This window comes from Tachypleus tridentatus, chromosome 7 (genome assembly GCF_004210375.1).
Source record: "Tachypleus tridentatus isolate NWPU-2018 chromosome 7, ASM421037v1, whole genome shotgun sequence".
Taxonomy (NCBI): domain Eukaryota; kingdom Metazoa; phylum Arthropoda; class Merostomata; order Xiphosura; family Limulidae; genus Tachypleus; species Tachypleus tridentatus.
The window spans coordinates 17,252,613-17,279,297 of record NC_134831.1 but is presented as its reverse complement, the minus strand read 5'-3'; the positions used below and the strand labels follow the sequence as shown (position 1 = coordinate 17,279,297).

At 29.9% G+C, this 26,685-nt stretch overlaps 1 protein-coding gene and 1 pseudogene across 1 annotated transcript in view; one reads left to right on the top strand and one right to left on the bottom strand.

Annotated features, from left to right (window-relative positions):
- The first annotated feature begins 223 nt into the window (after positions 1 to 223).
- On the top strand, positions 224 to 3,599 carry LOC143255211 (small ribosomal subunit protein uS8-like; annotated as a pseudogene).
- A 2,885-nt stretch (positions 3,600 to 6,484) lies between these two features.
- Positions 6,485 to 26,685, bottom strand: part of eIF3b (eukaryotic translation initiation factor 3 subunit b) — a 47,414-nt gene continuing 27,213 nt past the window's right edge. The window contains exons 10-19 of the mRNA XM_076510510.1: positions 24,005 to 24,051; positions 23,624 to 23,858; positions 22,511 to 22,583; positions 19,878 to 19,997; positions 14,544 to 14,622; positions 12,301 to 12,439; positions 11,799 to 11,924; positions 10,140 to 10,217; positions 7,629 to 7,737; positions 6,485 to 6,913 (exon numbers count right to left, since the gene is read on the bottom strand). Coding sequence (XP_076366625.1) covers positions 6,816 to 6,913; positions 7,629 to 7,737; positions 10,140 to 10,217; positions 11,799 to 11,924; positions 12,301 to 12,439; positions 14,544 to 14,622; positions 19,878 to 19,997; positions 22,511 to 22,583; positions 23,624 to 23,858; positions 24,005 to 24,051 — 1,104 coding nt within the window. The 3' untranslated portion in view covers positions 6,485 to 6,815. The remainder of the gene's footprint in view (positions 6,914 to 7,628; positions 7,738 to 10,139; positions 10,218 to 11,798; positions 11,925 to 12,300; positions 12,440 to 14,543; positions 14,623 to 19,877; positions 19,998 to 22,510; positions 22,584 to 23,623; positions 23,859 to 24,004; positions 24,052 to 26,685) is intronic.

Below are 26,685 nucleotides of genomic sequence, written 5' to 3'. Positions count from 1 at the left end.
ATTAACAGACAAAACTGCACAGTGACTTTCCGAGCATCCTGTATATATTATATATACATTATATAAAAACAGTTCTCTCAGAGCTCAAATTCCTAACTCAAGATTAATGTGAAAAATGTTAAATGTTATAGGTATGAGTGATATACAGGTTTTGGATTTAATATTGGATGGTTTATGATTCAGAGAGTTTGATCTGTATCTAATTTCTCATGGTTTATGCAAGATGGTGCAAATGAACATATTGGCAGATACCTTAAGGTCAATAAATAATGCAGAAAAATGAGTGAAACATCAGGTTCTACAGCTCATCTCGAAAGTTATCGTCAGGTTTTTGACGGTCATGATGAAACATGGTAAATGCAGTAAAATATTTGTGTATTTTGGGTTTTATAAGTGTACATATCAAGACTTTAAACTTATAACAGGGCATATAATTCTCAGATATTATAGTAATGTAGATCTGTTATTTAGTTTTTAATATTCATGACACTATTGCTATAGATATATCACACTGTACTATATACTATATGGATGTTGCATCAGGCAAAATGAATAAAGTAACAGTCACATTTCATATTGTTGGGATAAATTGAAGCTTCTGGCTTTGATTGTATTGGACTGTAATATAATTTCGTTCCATATTATGCAAACTGCTTTTTTAATTTATGGCAGTCTTGAACTATTCTAATTTGCAATAATGTTTCTACAGTGACAAAAATTCATATCAGAACTTCTAAAATTCCAAACTTAAATTATTCATTTATAAACAGGTTATATAGAGGAATATGAAATGTTGGATAATCAAAGTGCAGGTAAAATTGTGGTTCTGACAGGTCATCTTAACAAATGTGGTGTAATCAGTCCTCATTTTGATGTACATCTTAGAAATTTTGAAAAGTGGTCAAGCAACTTCCTGTTATCTCAACAGTTTGAGTAATGGACTAAAGCCCTGATTTTAATACCTTGGATTGTGAATTCTGTATGTTGGAAAGGTGATAGTACATGCATTTTCATTTTATTATGTATTTTAAATTTATATTTCAATGCTCATTTTATGTGATATCATTCTGTGAAACCTATGAATTATTTTCATGATTAGTAACCTTTACAGTATGTGTGTTTTCTTATAGCAAAGCCGCATCAGGCTATCTGCTGAGTCCACCGAGGGAACCTTTACAGTTACCCCGAGTCTAATAAGTTGTTAGTTTTTATTTTAATTTTTGGAAGGAAATACCCTCTCATCTGCAGGAAAGGTTTATAGAACAATTATTTCTGTAGTGTTTGTGACCAGGAATCTTTGTATCTACTTATTTGAAGTTTTCCTCCCTTAGTAATTGAATCAACTAACTTTTTGTGAATTCCACTGTAGGTTCACCAACTGTATTAATGGTTAGGTGGGTGTAGAAGGCTTCTTTTATCTGTTTTGTCTTTTGTGTGGACCCATTATTTCAGTACTATTCAAGTTTATTGTATTTTCTTTGTTGGCATGGTAGGTTATTGCAGAGAGATCAACAATACAAAGTCTTATATGTCTATAGTGCTACTGAGAATTGTAATTTTTGTTGGCATTTTTATTTTTTAAATGCAGTGGAGCATTCACAGTGGATGTTGTATTGATTTCTGTTGGATTATGACACAGTTTAGTGTGTAGTAACCATGATTTTATTGTGTAGTAACTTCTGAATACTGTTCTGATTTTATGCTATATACCAACGATCTTGAACATTACGCATCGTTACGTTGTCTATTTATATAATTAGTTTGGTGTTCTCTTTCTTTAAGATGAAGAAGGCAGTTCTTTTAGATTGGTGTTGTAGTAGGATTTACATTTCATGTTTTCTAAACTATTGGCATAATTTTGATTGCGAATCAGGGAAGAAAAATACATCACTGGAACCTTTCTTGATAATAGATAAACAAAACACTTGACATAGAAGGTAGACATTATGGTTAAGTGTTGAAACTGCAGACACACAATCAGATTCCTGTATGTCACAGGCTTATCTAGAAACATAAAGAAGATATGCAGAAAGTTATTTGGAAAAGACAACACAATAACTTCAAACCACCTAAAGATTTGTTGAGAAGGATAAAAACATTATTTACAATATTCATTGTGGATGTTTATTCCAATAAAGTAAAATGATCAACAAAAGTTTAGATTCAGAAACATAATAGATAGACAAGAAAAAGACCATACTATAATAGTATATGAACTACTCACAAGAAAGAGAAAAATGAAGCTGCATTTAACTGATAACAATGCTCCACAACCTATCATAGAAGTTAGCAAAACCTGGATATCCCTCTTGGTAGCATTCAGATAAGTTAGTTGGTGGATATCCCTTACCAGCTTCTTGTCACCATCATTACAAGCACTGTTCCTTCCAAGACCTCCCTAAATATAGCAACTAGTAGGTAGGCTGTAAACTACTTTGCAATACCTAATGACTGTAGTTAGTTGTTGTTTTTAATTAAGCACAAAGCTGCACAATGGGCAATCTGTACTCTGCCCACCACGGGTATTGAAACCCAGTTTTTAGTGTTGTAAGTCCACAGGCATACCACTGAGCCACTGGGGGGCATTGTAGTTGGTATTTTTTAACAAAAAATAGTATGACCTTTGTATTAATTTTATTTAGTTAAAATCATATTAACTGGAGATTTTAATTTGTGAATAAAATTAATGTAATTTAATTTTGTAATATTCTCAGACCCATGTGAACTGGAATGAATGTGCAGTCTGGTTGCAGTTTTTTCATTGTTTATCAGCACCGTTAATCTGAACACACGTATACTTGATTGTAGGTTAAACACACATTCATATTACTCCTTATTTTAAACCCTAATCATCCAGATTATGTGATAAATGTTCCAAAATGGTTAGTATAGATAATTTTTTTAATGAGTTACTACTACTGAACAGTGAAATCTTCTTTAACCAAGTATTTAAATAATGGAGTTTTCTGCAATACTTTTTTTACATAAAATTAACCAGCAGTTTCCACTGAATGAAATTATATCTTAAACCTGCTCTCAGGTATTGTGGCTCTAACTCTAATCTGTTGTCTGTAGGTATCTGCACATTAAATTACTACAAACTTCTGTGTTTATTATGGTATGCTGCATGTACTGCTGTGTTCAAAGTACTGAACTCAATTTGCTGATATAATTTTTACTTGTGGCAAAAGTTTACATTTTGCTACATCTGTTAAAGTTTTATTTAAAACTTAAAGAAACATTAAGTCCAATGTTTCAAGTTACAAGAGCATATTTGTTTGTTAAAATTTAATATTTTTGTGAAGTTTTCCTTTGATATTTAAAACAGTGCAGGAAAGTTTCATTAACATTAACAGTAATTGAATTAAAGAATTCTTAAATTATGAGAGTCCCTTAACTTCTAACAAGCAACATAGTAAGTTTTTATTTATAACTGTCTAATTTATTTTTTCTCAGTTACCTTGTGTTAACAACATCTGGAGGAATTATGGACCATAACGAACCCAGGAGAAAACAGTTAGGTGGGAAAATTTAGGGTTTTTTTCTCCTAAGGTTTTGCTAACATTAGCAGGCAAGTAATAAAACATGTGCTACAAATATTCTGTGCATATTTCATATTTTCTACACAAGATCAATTTCACGTGAATGTTGTTTCTGGCTCAAACTAAAATCATTTACAAACAGTTAAGGTACCAATTGTTGAGACACTTATAAGTCACATTTCATTTTATACAAATCCAAATTTTTTATATGTATTTTAAGCAGTAGAAATCTTAATTGTAAAATTTATGAAGTAGGCATTGTTGTTTTTACCTAGACTTTACTGAAGTACAAGAAAATATGTCATTATATAGACCACTTAAAACACAGAAAAAGAAATATTTGATTTTGAATTTTTTTATAACTGATATAAAAATTAAGAACTATAAAAAGTTATCCAGCAAACTGTCACACCTCTAATTAAAAAATATTTAATATTTTCTCCAGGCAGGTTGACAAACAGATTTGTTTAAACATCTCAATTATCATGGTATATAATACCTTATCCTGCCAAAGCATGATCTACTGATTGGTGGTTAATGTGACATTAAATAATAATAAAATGAAAAATAATTTTTTGTAAATCTTTCTTTGCTGGTCCTACACCATAAGATTCAGTAAGAAATAATAGCATCTTAACTTTTCACAAAGAGCAAAACCATGCCAACTACATCCTTCTCTTGGTACCAATCTCATCAGTACCGATATAACAAAAATTTGTCTTTGTAGATTAAGTTGTATGAAAAAACACCTTCAAACCCAAAAATTTAACAAACATATCTCTTCTTCCTAAAGTCTCCTTACTGGTTTTATATACATGTAAAATCACAACAAAGAATATTATGAAAAATACATTTCAAGGTAAGCTCAGTAATGTTGGTGATTACTTGCATTTACTTTAAATTGTCAAAGAAATTTGTTTTGTTGTAAGTCAAGTTTTCATTTAATGTGACATTTAAAAAGGTTTTCCCAATCTGTTAAAACATTCTTGACAGCTGTTCATTCTCCACAACATAAAATTAAGAGGTGTGATGAATTACAGATCAGTATATGTACCAATATTGTTATTTAAGAAACAATTATCATGTTTTGCTCATAGTGCTGCTGTAAAATATGTAATTCATTATGAGCTTCTTCCTTTTTTATTGTAGTTGATGTCACGTTTCGATAAAACATAAAATATAGTACTAACATTTTTAGTTCTATACACTTGAAATGAATATCAAATTGGCATGTAAAACTATAGTTAACCTGAGTAGTAAATAAAAATGTTTATGGAGCAGAATAAGATACTAGAAGATGATTTGTTAAGATGATGTGAGGACACCATACAAAGTTTTATGGATGGTTTACTATGCTGTGATATTAGAAATACAGTGAAAAGCAATCAACTGTGTGCTCTGCAGGTGTTTTGCATCAGCACTTCTCGAACTGAGGTCCAAAAATCATGTTCAAGATTTCATAAAAATATTTAATTTTTTTTTGTAAAATTAAACTTTTAAGATTTACAGCATTTTATTATGGAATACAGCTCAAGTATACCGATTTTTTTTTCAAAATAATAACAGGTTTGTAGTCTTCAAAAAAAGATTTAATTAAAAAGAGCCCTCTTATTGTTACAATTTTAGAACCTCTTTTTTGACTAACTTAGCAATTAAATTATAAATGACACATCTGCCACTTCACTGGTTTGTAAAATCTGCTCTTTCAAACCATTAAATGAAATAAAATCTGACATTTCATCATTCAAGGCTGTTTATTTGACCAGAACATTTAGCTATCAAAAAGGGTTTGTGGTTTGGATTCCATTGGCTAAGCACTACAGAAAAGTTCTATACATAAAGTATTAGACATAGCATCTGGATAAATATATATTTTTTTATTACTGATAGCTTCCCATCTTGTTCTCCAATGGCCAAGAAGTTGCTGATGTCCAGAGCATCAATGATACTCTTGGTGACAGCTTTTCTCATGCATCCAGCACTTCAGTTTCTTCCTCCTCCTTCTTGGCCATCAAGTCTCAGGTGCAACGATTGCCTCTTTCCTTTTTGGGGCTTATCTTGCTATTCTTTAACTGAATCTGGGAGGAGAAAATTTTTTCTGATGCTTAGCACCAGGGTATAGTCCTTCCTTTCTCTAAGCCTGGGAAGAGTCTTAAGATTCCTTCTAATTATTGTCCAATTGCTTTGACTAGCTGTCACTACAGGCCCTTGAAGAGGATGGTCAGCAATTGTCTTATTTGGTTCTTCAAATCGAACCTCCTCCTCCTTGTCTGCCAGTGTGGATTCCATTGACAGCTCTCCACCATGGACCACTTTATTCAACTTGAATCCTCCTTCAAGAGAGATCTTGTTTCCATGAGGATTGGAGGGAGGAAGTTCTTCTGGCTAGGCAATGCATTGGTCACAGTTTTTAACTCATCCTTTTTTTTTACTTGGGTCTGGCCCACCAACGTGTAGCCTACGTGACATTTAAGTCCATGAGAACCTATGTTTTATTGTCGTTTCGTCATTTTGACCATGCGAGGCCACACCCTTTTCAACGTTTTTTCTTGCATTGGACAGTATTATTGGTAATGGTGACACTGTCCAACAACTTAATCGTGTACTTAAATTTTTATGGACCATTGGCGTTTATAATTCAATTACGTTTATAAACCTGCTTTTGGAGTTTTTTGGTTTTTAACTTGATTTATTTTCTTGTAATACTTTACCTCTGTTATTATTACAAACTGTTTGTTGCAGATATTGTGTCACTGCTTTGCACCACAACACAACAATCAATCAATAAATTCTTAAGTATTTTTTAAAAGTTTTTTACAATGTCTTCAATGATAAACTTGAGCTGTGTTGAAAAACTATAAGTTTTTACTTTTCAAGACAATTCTATTTTACAAGTCAGTATAATTTATTGTTTTTTGATATGAAAGTTTAAAAACACAAACTTTCGGTGAAAGCCACTTTTATTATGAATCATATATATTCTGAAAGATTTAAGGTAATTGTTTTTAACCAATTCTGAAAGCAAACACAGTCTGTGAAGAAATGAAAAATACTATCTTGTAGATATAAAAAAAAACTGATAGTAATTACAGTTTTTTACAGTCACTTGAGAACTGAAACCCTATGAAACAGAATAACACCCTTTTGTATTATATGTGATGATCCCTTGTGAACAGGAACCACACCATACAGTCAAGTTCTTTAGCAGCTTCCAAGGATGGCTGGAGCAAGTTATAGAGACACTAATTCACCAAAGTGCAACTGATTTCTCTTTTACTCTTCAATCACTTTTATTTCTTCTTTGACAAAAAACTCAACTGTTTCTTCTTCCAGATTTTCCAAGTGACTGTCTAATTCATCTGTGTCCACTCCTGAAAATGTACAAGAAATAACTTTAATAGCCTATTGTAATACATACAAAAAGAAATTCATAACTTTTTCTCATATATTTTTACTCTCTTTCCAATAGCCTCAACTCAGAACAAGTATTTCTAACGTATACCTCACTTGAGAATAGAATTGACCAAATAACAAAGCAATGTCTTATTCTTAATTATATAAAAAAAAAAATATTTATTACTATTATTATTAAAATTGATCTATATATCATTTATTTTTGTATAATTAGCACAAAGTACCACAATGGGCTATCTGTACGTTGCCTACTATGGATATCAAAATCCAGTTTCTAATGGTCCAAGTCTGCAGACAAACCACTGTGCCAATGGGAGACATGCATCTTTTATAAATGTCAGGTGACTAACAAAAGTTGGTCTGTAGACAATTTATAACTAATTAGAAAGTATTTTTTATCCAAAGTTTTGAATACATACATATGTTTTTTTAAATACTTGCAAAGTTTTACTAAAATAAAACTCATTACAAAACTGTACCACACATATTCAAATCACAAGCAATTTGTATGTAGTTTGGCTCTTTTTACATAAAATCACCAAAGGATTGTTATAAAGATATTATGAAACTATGAACTACACTGTATCAGATAACATATAAGAAAGCACTATATGATACACTTTCCATAAATTCACAGAGACAAAATTTAAAGATCTAACTAAGATAGCATACCACCACGCAGCTCAAGTCGTCGAGTTTTCAATTTTATAAACTCTTCTTTTTTCCGCTCCCTGTAATTCCTAAAATCTTCCATCACCTTCTTCCTCTTTTCCACCAATTCCTGAAAGCATTTCAAAAAGTTAAAAATCCATTCTTACACAAATTTCTATGAAATAAGTTCTGAACACATTAAATAATGTGTATTTTGAAGACTACCAAAGTAATAGCTTATAGTCCAATTTCAAAGCACACCTGTGTGGAATATTCTTTGCACCTCATGATGAAACATTATTTTGAAGAACTAAAACCAACTGAGCCAAAGATGATTATTCTACTAAAAAAATGTCAACTTACAAAAATTGTAAAACAAATGATAAGTAAATTTAGCTTTTTCTTAACTGTTCGAAAACTATATTTGGATCAGTTAACTTTTTTTACATAATATTAGCATCTGAAGTCAAAACAATACCTTGTGTTATTAAATAATACAAAAAAAAACAACAGACCTTTGAAGGTGACAATAGCAGCATTATGGGTACTATATATACATTGAACACTATTTAAAAGGCTAATAGTAGTAGAACCGTGTGCAGTAAATAAATACACAACATCTTACTTAACACAAGCTGACACATTGCAACATAATATAGAGAAATCCCTAATTAACATATGCTGAAAAAAGAAGAACTGTGCAATACAAAGACCTCAGTTAAGAGTCTGAAAACAGCAAAACTTTACAATATGAACATTTGAAACACTATAACACTCTCACTACAGGCTTGGTCAATTCAACCTAAATCATAACCCTAAACTGACATTTAGAGTTTCATATAATAGCTTTTAAGAAATTTTACAAGCTTACGTCTTTCAAAGAAAAAAATCAGAATTTTTAGTAAAGTATTTTCACTAGAAATTTATCTGTCAATTTATAGACTCAAAACTTTGACAACTCCAAGTGGAAAGTAATTTTCATATTAGGATTAAAAATACTTTTCTTCCTTGCAAATTTTATAATTTAATTTTTGTAATCTTTAAAACATTTTAAACAAATTTCAAATGATATTTTCAGTAAAATTTATGCTTATTTTCTCTACCCTAACTCTATAGAGAATTGGTCAATTTGACTGACCTCGTAATTACCACAAAAAATAAATGAAATAATTCTATATTACCCTTTCTTAATTCCCAAGATGACTTCAAATTGTAAAAAGAAAAAAGATATTTATATTTAATTTTACATTTTTATTGCTCTTTGACACATGTTTAACCAATTATCCTTCCACACAATTATTTAGTGAACAATGTAACTCATCCTTTTGAATTACGTAACACACTAAGTTGCTTGTGAATGTACATCACAATACTTTTATTATTATAATTATTTTTCTTTATCTTATCTAATCTAACCTAAAAATCTTCTAATTTTAAATCTTAGTTCTTGTTGATGAAACTTGACCCTATTTTTTATATTAGTGGCACTACTGCACTAAATAATTGTTTAATTTTTTCATTACAAGTCATGGGTGAAAGGCAATGTCATCATGTTTCTTGACTTGCATTCAAAATTTTATAGAACTACTATTTTATGAATTTATATCAAATTGTAGATTATAACAGTATGTACATTTACTTCAATATATAACATAAAAATAACCAATCAACAGCTTAAAAGGTTCCCCTAGTGGTTTTCTCAGCTATTTTAATCTGTGAAAAGGCTATCACAGTCTTTTGAAGCACAATTTCAATGATGTAAGTTGTGTCTTTAGTTTGCTCGAAGTTTCATATTTTTTATCCCTAAATACAGCTTAGTTACTGAGCTTGATAAATTATAATGGAATTCTATGGTATCAATATAGTAATTTATGATTTGTTTGGTTATTTTATATACATAAAACTTAAAAAAGAAATATTTTGCTTTATATCCTCCACATTCAAAGTTTTAAAAGGTTTAGTAACCTACATCCAGCAGAGTTCAAATGTAATAGCTAGATAATTCTTAGCTTTACTTTTTTATTTACTGTTGTACATTTCAAGAAAAATAAGTTTCATACCTTATTTCCAAACAGCAATAATCTATGTACATATTTAATATGAAATGTAACTATATATTACAAAATACTAACACACTAAAACACAGCCAAGATAGTGTCATTTTGTAAAGATTAAAGGTCAGTTTTATATTATTGGATACAGTAACATAAATGCACATACACCTTGTCAATGTTAGCTAGGTATAGACTGAAAGGTAAATGTAATAATAACTCATAAATATATAATGTTATGAGACTTAAGCTGCTTAGACTAAACACTATAACCAGTAGTCATTCTAGCATGAAAAAACGTAATTTATATTTCTTTCCTATTTTTTTAATGATCATTATGAGGTTGGTCAAATTGACAGTCCCAATAATAAGAGGGTTAACACAGCCTGGAAACAAAAAAGCTTTCCAATACAAACACCTTACTTAGCATAAGATGATAACAGCAACACTGTGTGCAATATGAAAATGTGGAACATCTTACCTTGGATGCCTTGGATAGGGACATTCTGTCCTTGATTTCAAACTGAGCACTATATTTTTTCAAATTTTTCTTGATCTCCTGTTATGATAAAAATTATAATCAATTACATACTGTGAATAAACAAAATAAAATTGTATATTTATTACACTTTATAAACATTTATACTTGAGTAAACATTGGATTAGACTTCTCATTTCATATAAACTCCTATAAGAAAAGGCTTTGTAATTTTGACCAACCTGTAATCCTGAAACTAGATACACAATATACTATAACTTGGAATTTACGAAATGTTACTTTCACGAAAAAATAATAAAAGTTTTACTGCCTGGCTTGTGCAGTGCTTATTTGTTTTCTTTATCTACAAGCCTGATAAACACCATATCACACTAGCAAATATCCATACACTTTGTACATGTACATGCAGCTTTGAACTCATAAAAATTAACTTACCTTTCAAATATGCATTTTAAAACATAAAATCACTAAAACAATAATAATTTAAATGGATTTCTAATTAAGCTATTTAAGCTTAAAAGAGAAAAACATTAAGGTACTATGAGCATCAATTTGAACACTAACACATATCTAATGAAATATTTTATGTAATGTCTACTCATGTCACTTTCAAAGGGACTATTGGAAGTTTAAAATAAGTTATTTCTGTTCATTACAAACATGTATGTAAAATAAGAACACAAAGTTTTGAAAGCTAAGGATATGTAAGTAGGGCTTCTTTCACAGTTGAATTTGAGAAATTTTATTAATTTCTCACTATAGAGAGAAGTTAGGACACTGAAACTGAACATTGAACCTTGGAACTACAAGCAATATTTGTTAATGATAAGTCAGACAGTTTAGTTGCTATAACACTGAAATTACATAGACTAAAAGAGGGAAATCAGAATGGAGATGCATCATGTTACACAGAAACAAAGATCAATAATTTTTTTTAATATTTTATTTTCAAACTAAAAAAGAAAAACTTTAATTACAAACTACACTCTGCTGCTAATTTTAATAAAGTGCATTGATAATACAGTTATTTAACTTGATTTTGTATGCAACTTTTTTAAATACCATGACATGCACAAAAGATCCAAGCATACATTTAGAGAGTTAAAGCTAAGTACACTTACTTAATTTTTTTTAACTTAAGAAACAAGTTAAATCATCTGATTTGTAACTGATCAAACAAGAGTATATAAATGTCTACTTAGATTTAAGTTAAAGCAGTAATTCTGAAGTAACGTAAACCTACTAACTAACAATATCCTAATGTTATAAGAAACTGGCATGTAATTGTTTTTAAATAAAGGAAAATTATGCACAAGAATTCTGAGAAAGAAATGAATGATACAGTGTGCAGGACTTGAACAAATAGTAGTTTTAAGCCAAGAAACATTACACACTTGAAGTACACTAATCAGTGATAAATGTAGTGGTAAAATTTCACACCTGAATCAAACAATGGCTATCAAAGCAAAATCTATGTGGCATTCTGTAATAATAATATATATATACACACAATTATACTAATCTATCTATGGATGGACAGTTTGTAAATTTCATGTATATATACTTACAACAGCATACAATAATTTCTAATTATAATTCTGAAAACAAAATTAAGAAATTTCATGAATATCCAAAACTCACTTTAATCTTTTCTTCTGAAAGAAGTGTTGGAGGACGTGGTCTCCACAACATCTGGCAAAACCCTTCCATTGGATGCCTGCGAATGATCTTTCCTTGAAATGTCCATAACCAATAGCCATTGTCTACCTAATTCAAAAACAAAGAACCAACAGTATTTCAGTGGATTGTTTACCAATCATCTCATCAATTTAAGTAAGAAATCAATGTTAGAAATATGTTTAGAAAAACAAAACAACATATATTTAAAAACAGACCAATTTTAAATAAAATACGATTTTTTCAATGCAGCTAAGCAGATCTGTCAAAAAAAGGAAAAGTTTTTAACAGTATAAATCCACAAAACATGACTATTTTTTCATTTTATGTTGATTAGCTGTGTATCTTCATCATATGAACAAGCTGATTATCTATAGTTTAAACTCTAAATAAAGCTTCATAACTTCTCTACTTACAATAACTTTAACCTGAGTTAAAGCAACTATCAACTGTCTGAAACCATTACCTTGTGTGCCCAGTGGCTTACTCCACTGGAAACATATCTTCCTGTTGGGTCCCACTCTACATCTGTTGCCATAAAATGATCTGACTGTGCCATGACAGTAAAGTCAGATGTATCCACAAACTCTAGACTGCCATTCATTCTAAACAGTTAAAGAAATTACTTCACAAAACAATCACTAAAACACACAACTTTAAAAATAGTTGTGTCAATAATAACAAATGTTCTCAAAGTTAAAAACAAAAAGTTCCAAAAAAAAAGCAATATGTCTATATTTTTTTCACTTTTACACCAAGCTAATACTTGTTTTATTGGTTCCTTAACATCTTAAAATTTTCTTTCTGTGGCACAAAGTAGAGATGTCTAGACTGACAAACTGATGCCAAATCATCAGTGTCAATTCTAGGATAAATTCTTGTATATTTGTCCATGCCAAAAAGTTCACTCAAGATGTCTTAATATTCAATAAACATGCTATACATAATCCTATGTTAGTTCAGGCATCAAGTTGTTCACATTTTATATGTAATAAGGTAAAAAGTCTTCATATGAAGGTGACTTCCTCTGTCACTATTCACCTTTTCTTTGGCTCTGAGGAAAATCTCTCAATATACTGATATAAAAAAGTACATTTCTTTGCCTTACATTCTGCTGTGAAGAAGGTATGACAGTTGAAACAAACTTGGATCTCTTAATTACCTATCATGAAATGATTTTCAGGATAATCCAACCATATAGTTATTCTTCCTTAAGAACACTAACTTAAGAACACTTCCTCTTATGCCTGTTTTCTACATCTCATCATACTGAGAAACCTGAGGTACAAGATTATTCACAAGTTTCAACTCTTTGGAACTTTATTATCACAAAATAGTATGAATCCGATGTGGAGCAGCAAAAGTAAGTCCAATATAACTGGTGTTCTTCAATAACAACACTTATCAGGTATGGAATATTAAGACTGAATCAAGCTCAAATTCAACTAATCTCTGTTACTCAACTAATCATTACTGGCTTCACAATAACAACAAGTATGAAGTGGAATATTGTTGCAAGCAATCCCTATCACAGTGTTAATCTTGTCATAATACTATAATACAAAACATGTGACAAACATTCTGTTGATATTGGTAAGGCTGTTTCTTTCATGTGGACAACAAAATGGTCAAAATGTTGATTTTCATTACTTTCATTTACTGATAAAATAAACCAAAACTTGGGTTGATATGCTTTCTGCATGAATTTACTGTCATAATCTTTTGGATTCTACATTCCAGGAGATAAAAATGTATAAACTTACTTTAAGCAATGTCGTGTGCTAATCTGAAACATAGAAATATGTACACATATATATCTTGGGTGTCAAGACTGCAAGCTTGTCCTAAAACTAATCTATTCTGTGGAACATTTCATCTTGCCTCACAAAGGTAGTATTCATTTTAAATCCACAGTTAAAATCTTCAAATTCATAATCTTTCACTCAGATGCAATTTTTATTTTATTTACATCTCTTTGCACTGTACAAGGAAATTGTTTTTGTGCAATTTACTGACAGCTTTTTATGTAACATTTGAACAGGAGCAGCCTGTGTATATCCTTTAATGATAGCAGTATTATCAAACATAATACCTTCTACAACCTGTTTTATAACAACAGTTTCTTCATTAACACTGATATTTTTTCATTTTCATTGTCACATTTTAAATTTCATTTTTATTTTCTTCTCTTAATATTCCTATCTTCTTAAAGCTTTTTTTATATTTCTTTGCCTATTTTTATTTGATCTTCATGCTACTATTGTGACAGCTATAAAGCAATTTCTAATTTTATACAGTTTCTCAGGCTTACATTCACTTTAACTATTGATGGCAGTTCTGACACAAAATGGTTAAATAATGGGTATTTAACAATATTTCTTTGAATTAGCAAGTATCACAAAATGTACCAACAAATAAAGAACTAACTTAAAAATCAATGTAACTATCAGAGCTAATATAGTTCAAAGTGCCAAGTTAAACACAATAATTTGAAGTTCTGCTTCTTGGAAACTTTTTAAGTAGTCTAAATCAAACTTTTTCTCACTGAGAACTTACTTAAATTATAAGTTGACTAAAAATAACATTATAAACAATTCTTTTTCAAACATGTTTAAAAATGTATATATTATAAGCAAGTTACCCGTTAAACGTCCCACACAAAACAAGTTATAAAATAACAATGTACACTTTTATCAAAATTGTTCTTACGTTCTCAGTCCTGCAAGAACGATAAACTGTCCATTTGGAGACCAAAACAGGTGGTTAAACTGCTTTCTCTCAAATTTTTCTGAAAAATATTTCAATTAATTTATTAATCCATGTAAAACATAACAAAAGATTACCACCAATGTAATTTCTCTCAATAGAAAAAGACAAAAACAACAACAAATTAACAAAGTGTATCATAAAGATAAAAAAATAACAACACAAAGTCAAAAACAAATGGTTCTTGATAAGAATTTGTCTGAAATACTAAACAATATTATTATCAGATGTTTCTGAACACTAGACTTTACAATGAGGTATTTTTAATCAAACTAACAAAAGAATTATCTCTGTTAAAATTACATTTCACAATATAAGATTTTCTACTAAAATATATTTATTAATTTTTTTTCCAAAACCATGTTTGTTTTTTACTACAATCCTGAACGATCACATTAATTGTTATAGGAAAGAAACAAAGAACAATTTTTAAATCAAGTTTTTGCAGATCATTTACATTTAATTATCTAATATTCAGTTTACTAAAACATGTCATGGAAAATAACTTTTTATGTAAATAACAATATTTTATATTTCACATTTTGCCTAATAAGAGAAAGATAAATAGTTGATTTTTGTTTGTAAAGCATCACATTTTAACACCTAAATATACTGGGATTTTTCCTTACTAGTGCAACACAAGATAGAGAAATATAACTGGACTGTAAGATGTGGAAACAAACACAACTATATCTGTTGAGTCAAAAACCATTTTTGGAAAAACTATAGTCACAAAAACAAACACACAGATAAAAGTTCATCTTAAAACCATCAAGTCACATCTCTTCTTTCATATCTTTTAGCCAGTGTTAACAGAATGTTTATAACTTTGTAATTTAATATTTTCTATTACGATAGATTTGAATAGTGAAAAGTTTAATAAACAATTATTATTTTAATACAATTTCTGAAAAACTAAAATCACTAAGAGATAAAATATATTATGTTTAGCAGTACACATACATCATTATATTTCTAAACAATGACAGTTTCATGGCAAAACAATCTTAAGCTCTGGAATAAGCACTATATATATATATAATATCAATACATGTTATTTGTTGTCAAGATGACTCTGAGCCATACGGAAAAAATGCTGTTACATTTTAGTTCTTTTCTTTGTAAACTGTTTGTTTATTTTGAATTTTGTGCAAAGCTACATGAAGGCTAAATCTGTGCTATCCATCCTTAATATGCCAATGAAAGACCAGAGGATGATCACCATCAACTCTTGTACTAATGAATAGTGGCATTGACCGCACATTATAATGCCTCCACGGCTAAAATGGCAAACACAGTTGGTGAGACTGGGATTTGAACACGCAACCACCAGACTGCGAGTCAAGTGCCATAACCACCTGGTCATGCCAGGCCCATCTTTGCAAAATACACTAATTAACTAAAAGTCATCAGAATAATATCAGATATGCCAACTATTTCAAATGACTGAGCATAATGATTGTAGACAGGGCCCTTTATCATTTGCGGCTACTAGATTTGACCAATGTCTCTAAGCTATTTATTATTATATTATTATTATAACTATTATTATTTATTACTGCTATAGACTGTATTTTGTTTATTTAATAAATAAATTTAAAATAAATTCTTTTGAAATTATGTCTTTTATTTAGTTCAGAGTAACAAACATACTGGTAAAACAACACTGAACATGCACAAATTCATAAATGTCTTTATCTGCATCGTTTTTGTCTTCACCTCAGCCTTTTGTTGGTGAGATGCCGATTTTGTATGTCTGGAACAATCGTTTATCCTGCCATGCGCCACAGAAAAATCAATGTGACAAACTGTACAAAGCACATGACTGTCACTGACTTTTGATACAATGACCAGATATTTTGCACCATACTCTTTCCTAAATTTTTGATTCACAGTTTTAGTCCTTTTAGATTTGCCAGAAACAAGACAATCTGGTGAACGAGGCCTCTTTTTTTCCATCTTGTGAATAATCTCATTGGTGTTTCTATGCCACCTAGAAAACGAGAAATACCCATCTACGCAAGCACTGATTGGCTGACAAGCACTGATGACATAACTATGGATTTCCCCTACGTGCCCAGTAGGAGACGCACCGAACTCAAACTATTGGTAGATGTTGGAGATACAAATATTTTTTATTATCTCAAGCACAAACGTGATTATCACAAGTAGCCATTTGGACTATGTCTTTTATTTATTATCAAAACTTATTTGTGTTTCACTACAAATTTTCTTTTCACCCCTTTCAAGCCCTGGGGGAACAACTTATCACTTTATTGTATAAGCCTATATAATATATAATAATTTGGGAGTTGCAACAAGTTGTAATATTTGTCTGTATGAGCGAAGTCGTAATGTACACACCAAAATCGTAATGGTTGGCATCTCTGTAACATATCAAACAAATAAGACTATCCTTAACACATTTAATAGACACTAAGCATCAATTTTGATTTTTGAAACATACACAGAATTTTCAGATATATAATCAAAAAGTTCCAATTTTAACAATTAAGTGTTCAAGTATTTAGTTGGGTTGCTTAGTTTTGTATTAAATTATTAAAGTTGATACTTAAGAAAAATGTTTTACCATATGTGTGTGTATATATATATGCCATGTGGTTAAATATATCTATCTAGTAATTCAGAAATTCTCCTTCAAATTTACAATGCACTATTTCTTATTTTAACATTTTTAATCCTAACCATTCTCTCCTATTAAAATATCCTGCTAAATAACTAATAAATAACAGTACATAAACTGTTCTCTAAGGTCTTGAATATGTTATAGAATTATAGGTAAAGCTGATAAATACAGAGCCAATTTCAACATGTGTGAATTTCACACTGGCGTAAACTACTTCACTAACAAGGAGTTAAGAAGCATTGTTTATAACCATATTTCAAGATATTCAACATAGAAAATGGTTCAAAAAAAGTCTTATCCAGCTGACTAACTGGATAGCTGCATAACATAATTAAAATTAATTGCATTTGAAATAGTACCTACCTATCTTACAATTAATATAATTTTACAAACACCTATTTAAGAGATAATATATTTATTTCTGTACAAAAATAAATCTATTATTCCAGAGTTAACTGTTAAAAACTTTATATACAAAATTATCTTCAATTGATTTCTAAAATAGGTATGACTTGTGAAAAGTTTCAGTGTTCTGTTTCAACTGTTTGTATTAAAATTACAGAGCTTCAATGGTTTTATTGTCTTGAAATTTTTTAAATATTATGTAATTCCTGAGCATTGAATTCTAAAATCTTCATTTTTCTCCATCTTGTACAGGTTTTCTACAAAATGTCAAATGCTTTTATATAAGCAAATCATTTTCATTAAAATAAGGTCACATTTTGTTGAACTCAAAATGTTTAAAACCACTCACTGCAGTTTTTTCTAAACCAATTATGATGTTAGTCTTATGGATTATTCTAGAACTCATGAGAACCACACCACTAGTAAATAAATGATTAACAGGCTGCATGACAGGTTGTGTCTGGATAATATTTGTGTATGCACTCTGACACTAATTTTTCTTTTCAATATTATTTATTCATTTCTATGGTAATCAGAGAGTATGTACATGACCTAAACATATTCTGTAATATTTGTGATAAATCTATTGTAAAGAAACAAAGGCAAAAGATAACAGAATCCATCAAAAAACATGTGTATTTTGAATAACACTTGGGGATCAAGACAATTTATGGGCTCTGTACAAAGTTTGCACCATTTGTGTCAAAGAGATGAGACATTAGACTATAAGTAAGATAAAGTCTTTGTCTTTTAGAATTCCAATGGTCTGACATATGCCCAGCAACCACAGCCATTTTTGCTCATGTAATGTGCAAGGCTACAAAACTCAAAATACAAAGGAAATTTCTCATCTGAAATTTCATTCTGTTATAAAATATGTTGCTCATGGTCCTGATGTACCTGTACATACTCCAACAGAGACTCTTGATACAGTTTCATCTGATTCTGATGTCAATAGCAATGACAACAGAGATTGTTTTCAACCTGAAACATCTGGTGAATTAAAACTTTTCACACGAGATGATTTTGACTTGGTAAGAGATTTGGGCTTTCTAAAGGATTCTTCAAATATTTGGGGGTTCAGACTTTGGACTAAAAACTTACAATCTTTAGGAACTAAAATCATGATAAAGAATTTATACCATACTTTTTTTTACAACATTGACTGGTTAATTGCAACAATATTACTGAACTCATACCAATGCTAAGAAGCTGCAGTCTATTAATGAAGTAAATGGCTCTTATTCATAGATTCTTCCAAATGAAGTCTGAAAGGTGTTCTCCTTCACAATGGCCACACAGAATTAGTTTGATAACAGGACTGAAAACATTGAATGAAAATGTCTGGTTGACACAAAGAAAGTTCTATGACCTCCAATTCACATAAACTGGGATTTATGGAACAGTCTGTAAAGGTCTTAGACTAAGATGGTGACAAACTCAATTACTTATGTGGACAATTTTCACCTTTTTTTCAGAAGCAAAGCTTGAAGTGATTTTTTCAGTGCTTCAGATTAGGAAATTGACTCCAAAAGAACAATTCAAATGGACAATGAGGAAGATGAAGAAAAAGTGTATTGCCTTTAAAGATGTTATTGACAAATTTTTTAAGAAACAACGAGGACCCAAGTTATAAAAATATCGACAATAACTTAATCGATAATCAAAGGGTTGTTTTATGAGCTTGAAAGTTCATTTCTCACATTTACATATTGACTATTTCCCTGTAAGTCTCAGTGCCATCAGCAAAGAACAAGGGAAAAGGTTTTATCAAGACATCAGAGAAATGGACAAGAGGTATCAAGGAAGGTGGGACATCAGCATAATAGCTGATTACTACTGGTCATTGAAACAAGATATCCAGACACAACACATTAAAGACCAATACATGTATTGGGACTAAAAAATGTGGGTTTCACAAAAAAGATGAATGAGGGTGCACATTTGCTCAACATGAATGTTCTTCCCTTTCATTCAGTTTGTTTGTATTTTTGTTAACAAACATATTACTTTTGAAATCTGCATGACTGGATTATGGAAAATGCATTATCAAATCCAAAACAACTTTTACAAATTTAAATCTGCAGGCCTGCATTATTTATTTAAAAAAAACATGGAAATTGTTTATTTTTTTAATCACTAAATAAAACTAAATTAAGATTAATAACATAGGTTATTGTGAATTATTCATGTACAAAAATTAGTAACCATTAAATCAAACTTACTCAGGAAACTAATGCCTCTGCCCTTGATTCCATAGAAGCTGACACTAATATGTGGAGTTTCACCATGGATTACAGCAAACTTACTACCAACAGGTTCCCATGCAAATGCTGTGATATATTCTGAACAAAGAAAATAGTAAGCACATTGAGCACAAAACAACTCCGAAGTAAAGAAAATCATTAACTAATTTAAAACCAATTATAAACTTCTCTTTTTCAGTTCTAATAGTGTTAAAAATATTCAGATACTTTTAATGTTACAAAAGAGATAAAGTACTGTTATGTACTGAAATTTTAATAAGTTTCTTTTGGGATTTACTGAATTTTAGTTCCAGGAATACCAACCTTATTATCTTATTGAAAATATAAATAACTAAACTGTAACACAGAAGCTTCATTGATAACAACTTTAACAATTCAATATGACTTCTTCAAGTTCATATCTCCCAAGAATATAAACACATTACTTAACTCAAAATAATTGCATAATTACATTCACGACTGGTTTCATTCTGTCACGTAACTCGTTCATGGAGATGTAAATTAATTACTAAAACCAAACAGAAGCAAGTTTAGAAAGGTGGTGACTCAACTGTCAAAATATTAATAAAAAAGTGTGGATAAAGACAACAGAGACTTGCAAATTGTAACATCCAGGTTTCTAACTCATGTTTTCTAAGTTATATTCCACATTACATTTTAGACGTGTTCTGAAAATGTTCTCATTTCTAAATTATTTTTGTAAATATGATTAATGAATTATATAAATCCGATGACAATCCAAAGATTTCAAACATATATTTTATTTTGAAATTATCAGAAAACATTACAACTCATTATTTCATAGCTTAGTGTTGTTGAAGCATAAACTACTTATGAATGTTCCCCACTAAAAGCAAGTGCCTACTGAGAAATTTATGTAACTCGTACCTTACATGTGAAAATGTGTCTTTAATGTTTTACAAATAGTAGTGTCAACAATGTTTGATCTTATTTTTATCCATAGGGTATTAACCTACCAGAATAATATTTATATTGATTTAATTCTTAGTTGAAGGTCTTTCTAACAATAAATAGTTCAATGGTGTTATTCAACTTGTTATCCTTAGGGTGATTTTTTATAATTATAAAGATCTACCTTTATCATGTTCACTCTTAACTGGTTAAGGTAATTCTTTTTTCCTTTACTGTTGTCAGATAATTTGCAATTTCAACCTGAAAAACACCTTATGATACACACATGGATTAAATGGCTAAATGGGGGTGGGGGGAGGAGTTGAAAGTTCAAGCACAGCCAACATCAATTTACAACTGTTAACCAAAAACGGATCAAAAGTCAGCAGTATCCATCATTGTGCAGCCACTTTTAACAGATTAGCAAAACTGGCTGTATGCTCACTTGTATATTAAGTGTTCAAGCTTTTAACCTTTCAGTCCTAATATCCAGCCCTAAATGGTGTGTAAAGCCATTGCAGCAAGTGATGAATTAAGACCTACCTCCAATGAGAATTATTATTGGATGGATAAATACTTTAAGAAATTTTATCAGATTGTAGTAGATTTAACATATGTATGTTCACACCTTTGGTAACACCTTTTTTCCTCACTCACTTGCCAGTCAAGTACTATTAACACAATGAAGACAGGAAAAATACAAATTTAGTCACTATACCAAATTAAAGGACAATTTTTGAATCCTCAAGCCATTAACCACATCTACTAAAAACACCTTTGAAGTTTTCAGTGTTTGTTTCTAACCCAAAGGCCAAAATGAGACTGTCAATATATCTGAAACAATTAGGGCTCGGAATCTGAAATTTTCTCCCAATTTTCAAAAAGAGTCAAGCTGCCATCCAAGGTTTACTTGAACTGGAATAACTGATATGTTTTTTGTTTTGTATTTTTTGTCATTGTAGCCTTTTAACATTTTTAAATTGCAAAGTTTTACTCTTTATGGATGTTTCTTAACAAGTGGTTTTGCACTCGTATTGGACATTTTATGAACTTGAAATGCCTGGTGGTTAGGGCAAGATCACACTTTCATTTCTGTTTGACCTTGTCAAGTTAGTATGGAGCTTAAGACTGCTATTAAACATGTTCTGAAATGAAGTTGCTGCACTATGTAATCTGAAATCTTCAAAAATCCAAGGCTCTCACTGACCCTAATTTGCAAATAGTAATTTAAGGCCCATTATGAAACTTTAGAATTTAAATTTAGTTTTACTTAATTTTGTAAACAAACAGCATAACTAAATCTATTTTAATATTTTACTAAATTCCTGTATCTGAGTGTGAGATACAAGGATCTCTCATTTGCTTCTACTCATCTTTAGCATGTATGGTTGAAAAACATGTTACAAATGTTAAGTGTTGCTGTCAGTTATAAATTGCTGTTCAAAACAGCTTTAATAATTGAGTTTACAATTAAATTGTTTTCATGTGTTATCCTTGTTTTTACTTGCTTACAAGTAAAAGAATCTCTAGCAATGATGGATGAGAATAATCAAGTGTTGTTACTTGATAAATTATCTTTTAAATTTATATATTAAACAAAAAATGTGAAATACATATAAACAATGAAAAAACAAATTATGTAAACTTTAAATCAAAGGAAGATAAATGAAACATGTTACCTTTTATTTCTACACTGTCAACAGGAATTTGTTTTTCTCGCATGTGGAAGATTTCAAAGTTGTAGTACAAACCCTTCAAAAATCAAAAATATAAGAAAATAACATCGAAAAAATCCTGAATAACCTGAGAAACATGTTAGGTTAGATTAAGTGAGACAATGGAAAATAAAAATAATTCTTCACAAGCAGCTCACTCATCACATTCAATACGATGAAACAAGCTACACATTTTCCGAGTGTTCTTAAATTTGTGTGGTGGAATTGTTCATTAGACACAGGTTAAAGGGAAATAAAATTGCATACAAACAGTTGCATACTACTATAAGCTTTAAGGGTTTTTGGATAAATGATTCTAATATCTTGTTGCAATTTGCAAATATTCTACAACGAAAAAGGGTAACTCAAATTTATTTCATATACATCTGTATATGGGTTACAAGATCAATCAATTTCAACAACCCTGTAACAAACTTATAATTAATAACAGTAACTTGTCAACAGATTAAAAACCCTTTCCATAACAGCTTGTTTAATTCATAACTTATGGTAAAATACAATATCAATGTTATGTCACTAAATACCTAAACGAAACATTTCAGTACCTTGTTTGGGTTTAACTTTCTAATTTTTTACAGGTTGTTGTAGAAATTGTATTCAGGAAAAAAAATCTTAAGTAATTTTATAACTGATATATTTAGGATGATTTGGTATAAACATCACTTCTAGTATTTTAAATAAGCGACCATATTTTCAGTGACACGCAAACAATTTGAAATACAAATCAAATCAAAACATTTTTTCTCATATGCCAGTCCCACAAATCCTATAACACCTAAAATTATCTTTTAGGTAATTTTCTAACTGATATACTTAAGGTGAATTAGTGTAACCATTTTAAATAAGTGATAACATTTTTCAGTAACACACAATTTGAAATACAAATCATATTAAAGCATTTTTCTTACTGCCCAGTCCCACAGATCTTATAACACAATTTGAAATACAAATCATATTAAAGCATTTTTCTTACTGCCCAGTCCCACAGATCTTATAACAGTTGAGTTTGTAATATGATGTGAAATAAATAATGAAAATGAAGTTAAATAAACTTACACTGTACTTCCATTCACTTTTCTCTTTCTTAGATTTACTGTATCTATCTACTTTGACGCATAAATAGTCTCCACACTTCTGCCAATGCATTTTACAGTCAGCTACATTAAAAAGGTTCTTTGCTCGAAGTTCTCTTCTGCTTGGAATCTCTATAAGAGTTACTCTAGCAGGAACATCTTTGTCTTCAGCTACCCAGTAAGCTATGATATTATCACTTGGAGACCAAGAAAAGTTCCTAGAGCAGAAAACAACCTTAAAGTTTATGATGCCTGATAATAACTAAGGGTTAACATATTTTCAGATGAAAACAACAGTAATTTGCAAACATATATATTAAGCCTACTTGAATATAATATATATTTAAAAGCATACAGAACTTACCTCATGCCTGGAACTTTGAGACTCTTCTTGTCAAGTAAACCAAATGACTAAGTGGAGGAAAACAAAATGGAAAAAAAATATTAAAGCATTACACAGAAACCCATACATTCTATGTTTTAATGTTTTGGAACACATTTACAGCTATAACATTACATTTGCAGAGATCTTGTGAATGACCAGTAGCATGTTTAAAAAATTGGGAAATGCAGTCAGAGAGAAATTCAGCTTTCACAATAGCTACAGGTAAAGTTTAAATATCAATGGACAGAGCAGAATATAAACTATTTACATCAATGTAGAGTAAATCAATTTGTGCGAGAAATAATTTATTATTTTGTGGGATGGTGACTAGATGTAGTTCTTACAGAGAACAACAAAAGTGTTTGGTGTAAAGTTTTCATGTTAAATCATATTTGTATTAATATGAAATCTATGGAAATGTCTTGTATGATGAGAATTGGGTAAAACTAGTTGGGTTAGTTAAGATTTAGAGAATGTAGTAGGTGGCCACAAAATATTTATTTAACCAAATCTCTATTTTTCAATTATTATTATTAAGTTTATTACCTTCAAAAACATAGAGGTAAAATAACTTGTGATTTACTGAAATGAATTCTATTTACCAAATACAAATTAATCTTGATCAAAATACCTATGCATCGTGACAAGTTAGGCCTGTCACTGATAACACACTACCTGTTTTAGCCCTTATTTTATGATGTATGGCCAGAAGTGATAACTACAGCAGTAAGCAAAAGAAAGTTTTTTTGTTTTGAATTAAGCACAAAGCTACACAATGGGCTATCTGTGCTCTGCCCACCACGAGTATCGAAACCCGGTTTTTAGCGTTGTAAGTCCGCAGACATACGACCAAGCCACTGGGGGGCACAAAAGAAAGTAGTAAATCAAATGTGTCAATGAATAGCAATCAAGTTTCAACTAATTTTACATACAAAATGAAACTTTCTAATCAACAATAAAAAATATACATTCTACAATGAAACATGAAATCCCATTCAATGCTAATGTTGTTTTTTAGTAGTTCAAATATTATAAACCAGCTTTCTTTTCAGATATCAATGTTCATGATGCAATTTAAGGAAATTCCAAAATATCCACACTAAAGAGGTTTTGATGTTACCGTATTTTTAACATTGATTAAAAAACCTTGTTTTCCGCCTGATAAATCTCTTAAAAGGAAGAATTTTTAATGTTTTTACAAAACGTGTCTTAAAATTTTTGTAATTCCACAATGCAAATAAATAACAGAAAAATATGCAATTCTGTTGAAACTGAAACTAGATTCTATTTAGAAATTTTTAATTTTAACAAGTTCCAAACAACTCTGTTAAGTATTTCTAAAAGGTGATAGTTTGTTAGCTACTATAAACCAATAACTTTAAACAAGTAAAAAATTGTGTATTATTTACAGACAAAACTATAATTCAGTAGAAATAATTTTTTTTTCAATTACTCTTAAAGAAACATTGGGTAACAACAATTCTAAAATATGATTTATAAAATAACTGTCAAGATGGAACTAATTATATATTTTTAATTTTTTTAAACCTAACAGGTAGGTGAGCATTCAAGACTTGAAATATGTATGATCATTCTAACATGGTTAAAAGATTCTTCCTCAGATTGGATTATTAAATAAGATAGTTTGCATTACCTACCATAATCTTTACAATTAGTAAAAAGTAATTAGATATAGATAGAACACAGATTACTCTATCTTAAATTATGTTTTACAATAAATACAACTCACTGATATTAATATGCTGACAACAAATATTTGACTAAGTATCTACTTACGTCACTTTCATTGTTTATAAAATTTTACTTCATAGCAACTTAGAGTTGCACATCTTAGGAATACAAAACAGCAACAAGCAGTGGTAGTTTGATACCACAGTTTATTTCCTCAGAAACAGTTTCCACTGTTTTTTATTGTTGTTTTTAAACTTACAGTTTTCAAAGTTTTAATGCTTCCAGAATATTTTCCTGGATTTCAAAATTAGTTTTTCTAGCATCAATAATATTGTATTTAAAACTACAAAAACTCACTATCAATAACATAAACTACTTATTTTCATTAGGTCAAGCATGTAACTCAATATAAAACATTTGTTATCAGACTTAACCCTATTTTTCTATAAGAAATAATATTTTAGCCAATAAATTTTAACCCTTTGCTCTCTCATGTTTTGATAGGGATCCTGGAAGGTACAGTCAACTGCTGCTCTCACTGCATGTTCATTGAATGAGAGAGAAATATATATATTTATTTATTTAAATTTTTTTAGCAGTCTGAACAGCTACAAAAATTTTAGTTAAACACTACATATTACATAAAGACACACAAATGACATGTATGACAACCTTGTAAAAATACTGTTTTACGGCAGAACCAGTTCATTTGTTTTATAGTGATACTTTTTAAATTAACCCCATACTAAACAATAATTTAAGCTTCCCACTCAGTCTACAGATGTTACAACAATGAAAGTGATTTCAGTCAGCTTATCATAACATCAAAGCTAAAATGTCAAAATATCACTTTTAAATACAAACAACACTACAATTACTGATGCCCTAACACTCTTAAGTCTTATAACATAAAAGTAGTAGTAGTTATTTTATGGTGTTTTCTGTGTGGACCAGGCTGTACACAGGTT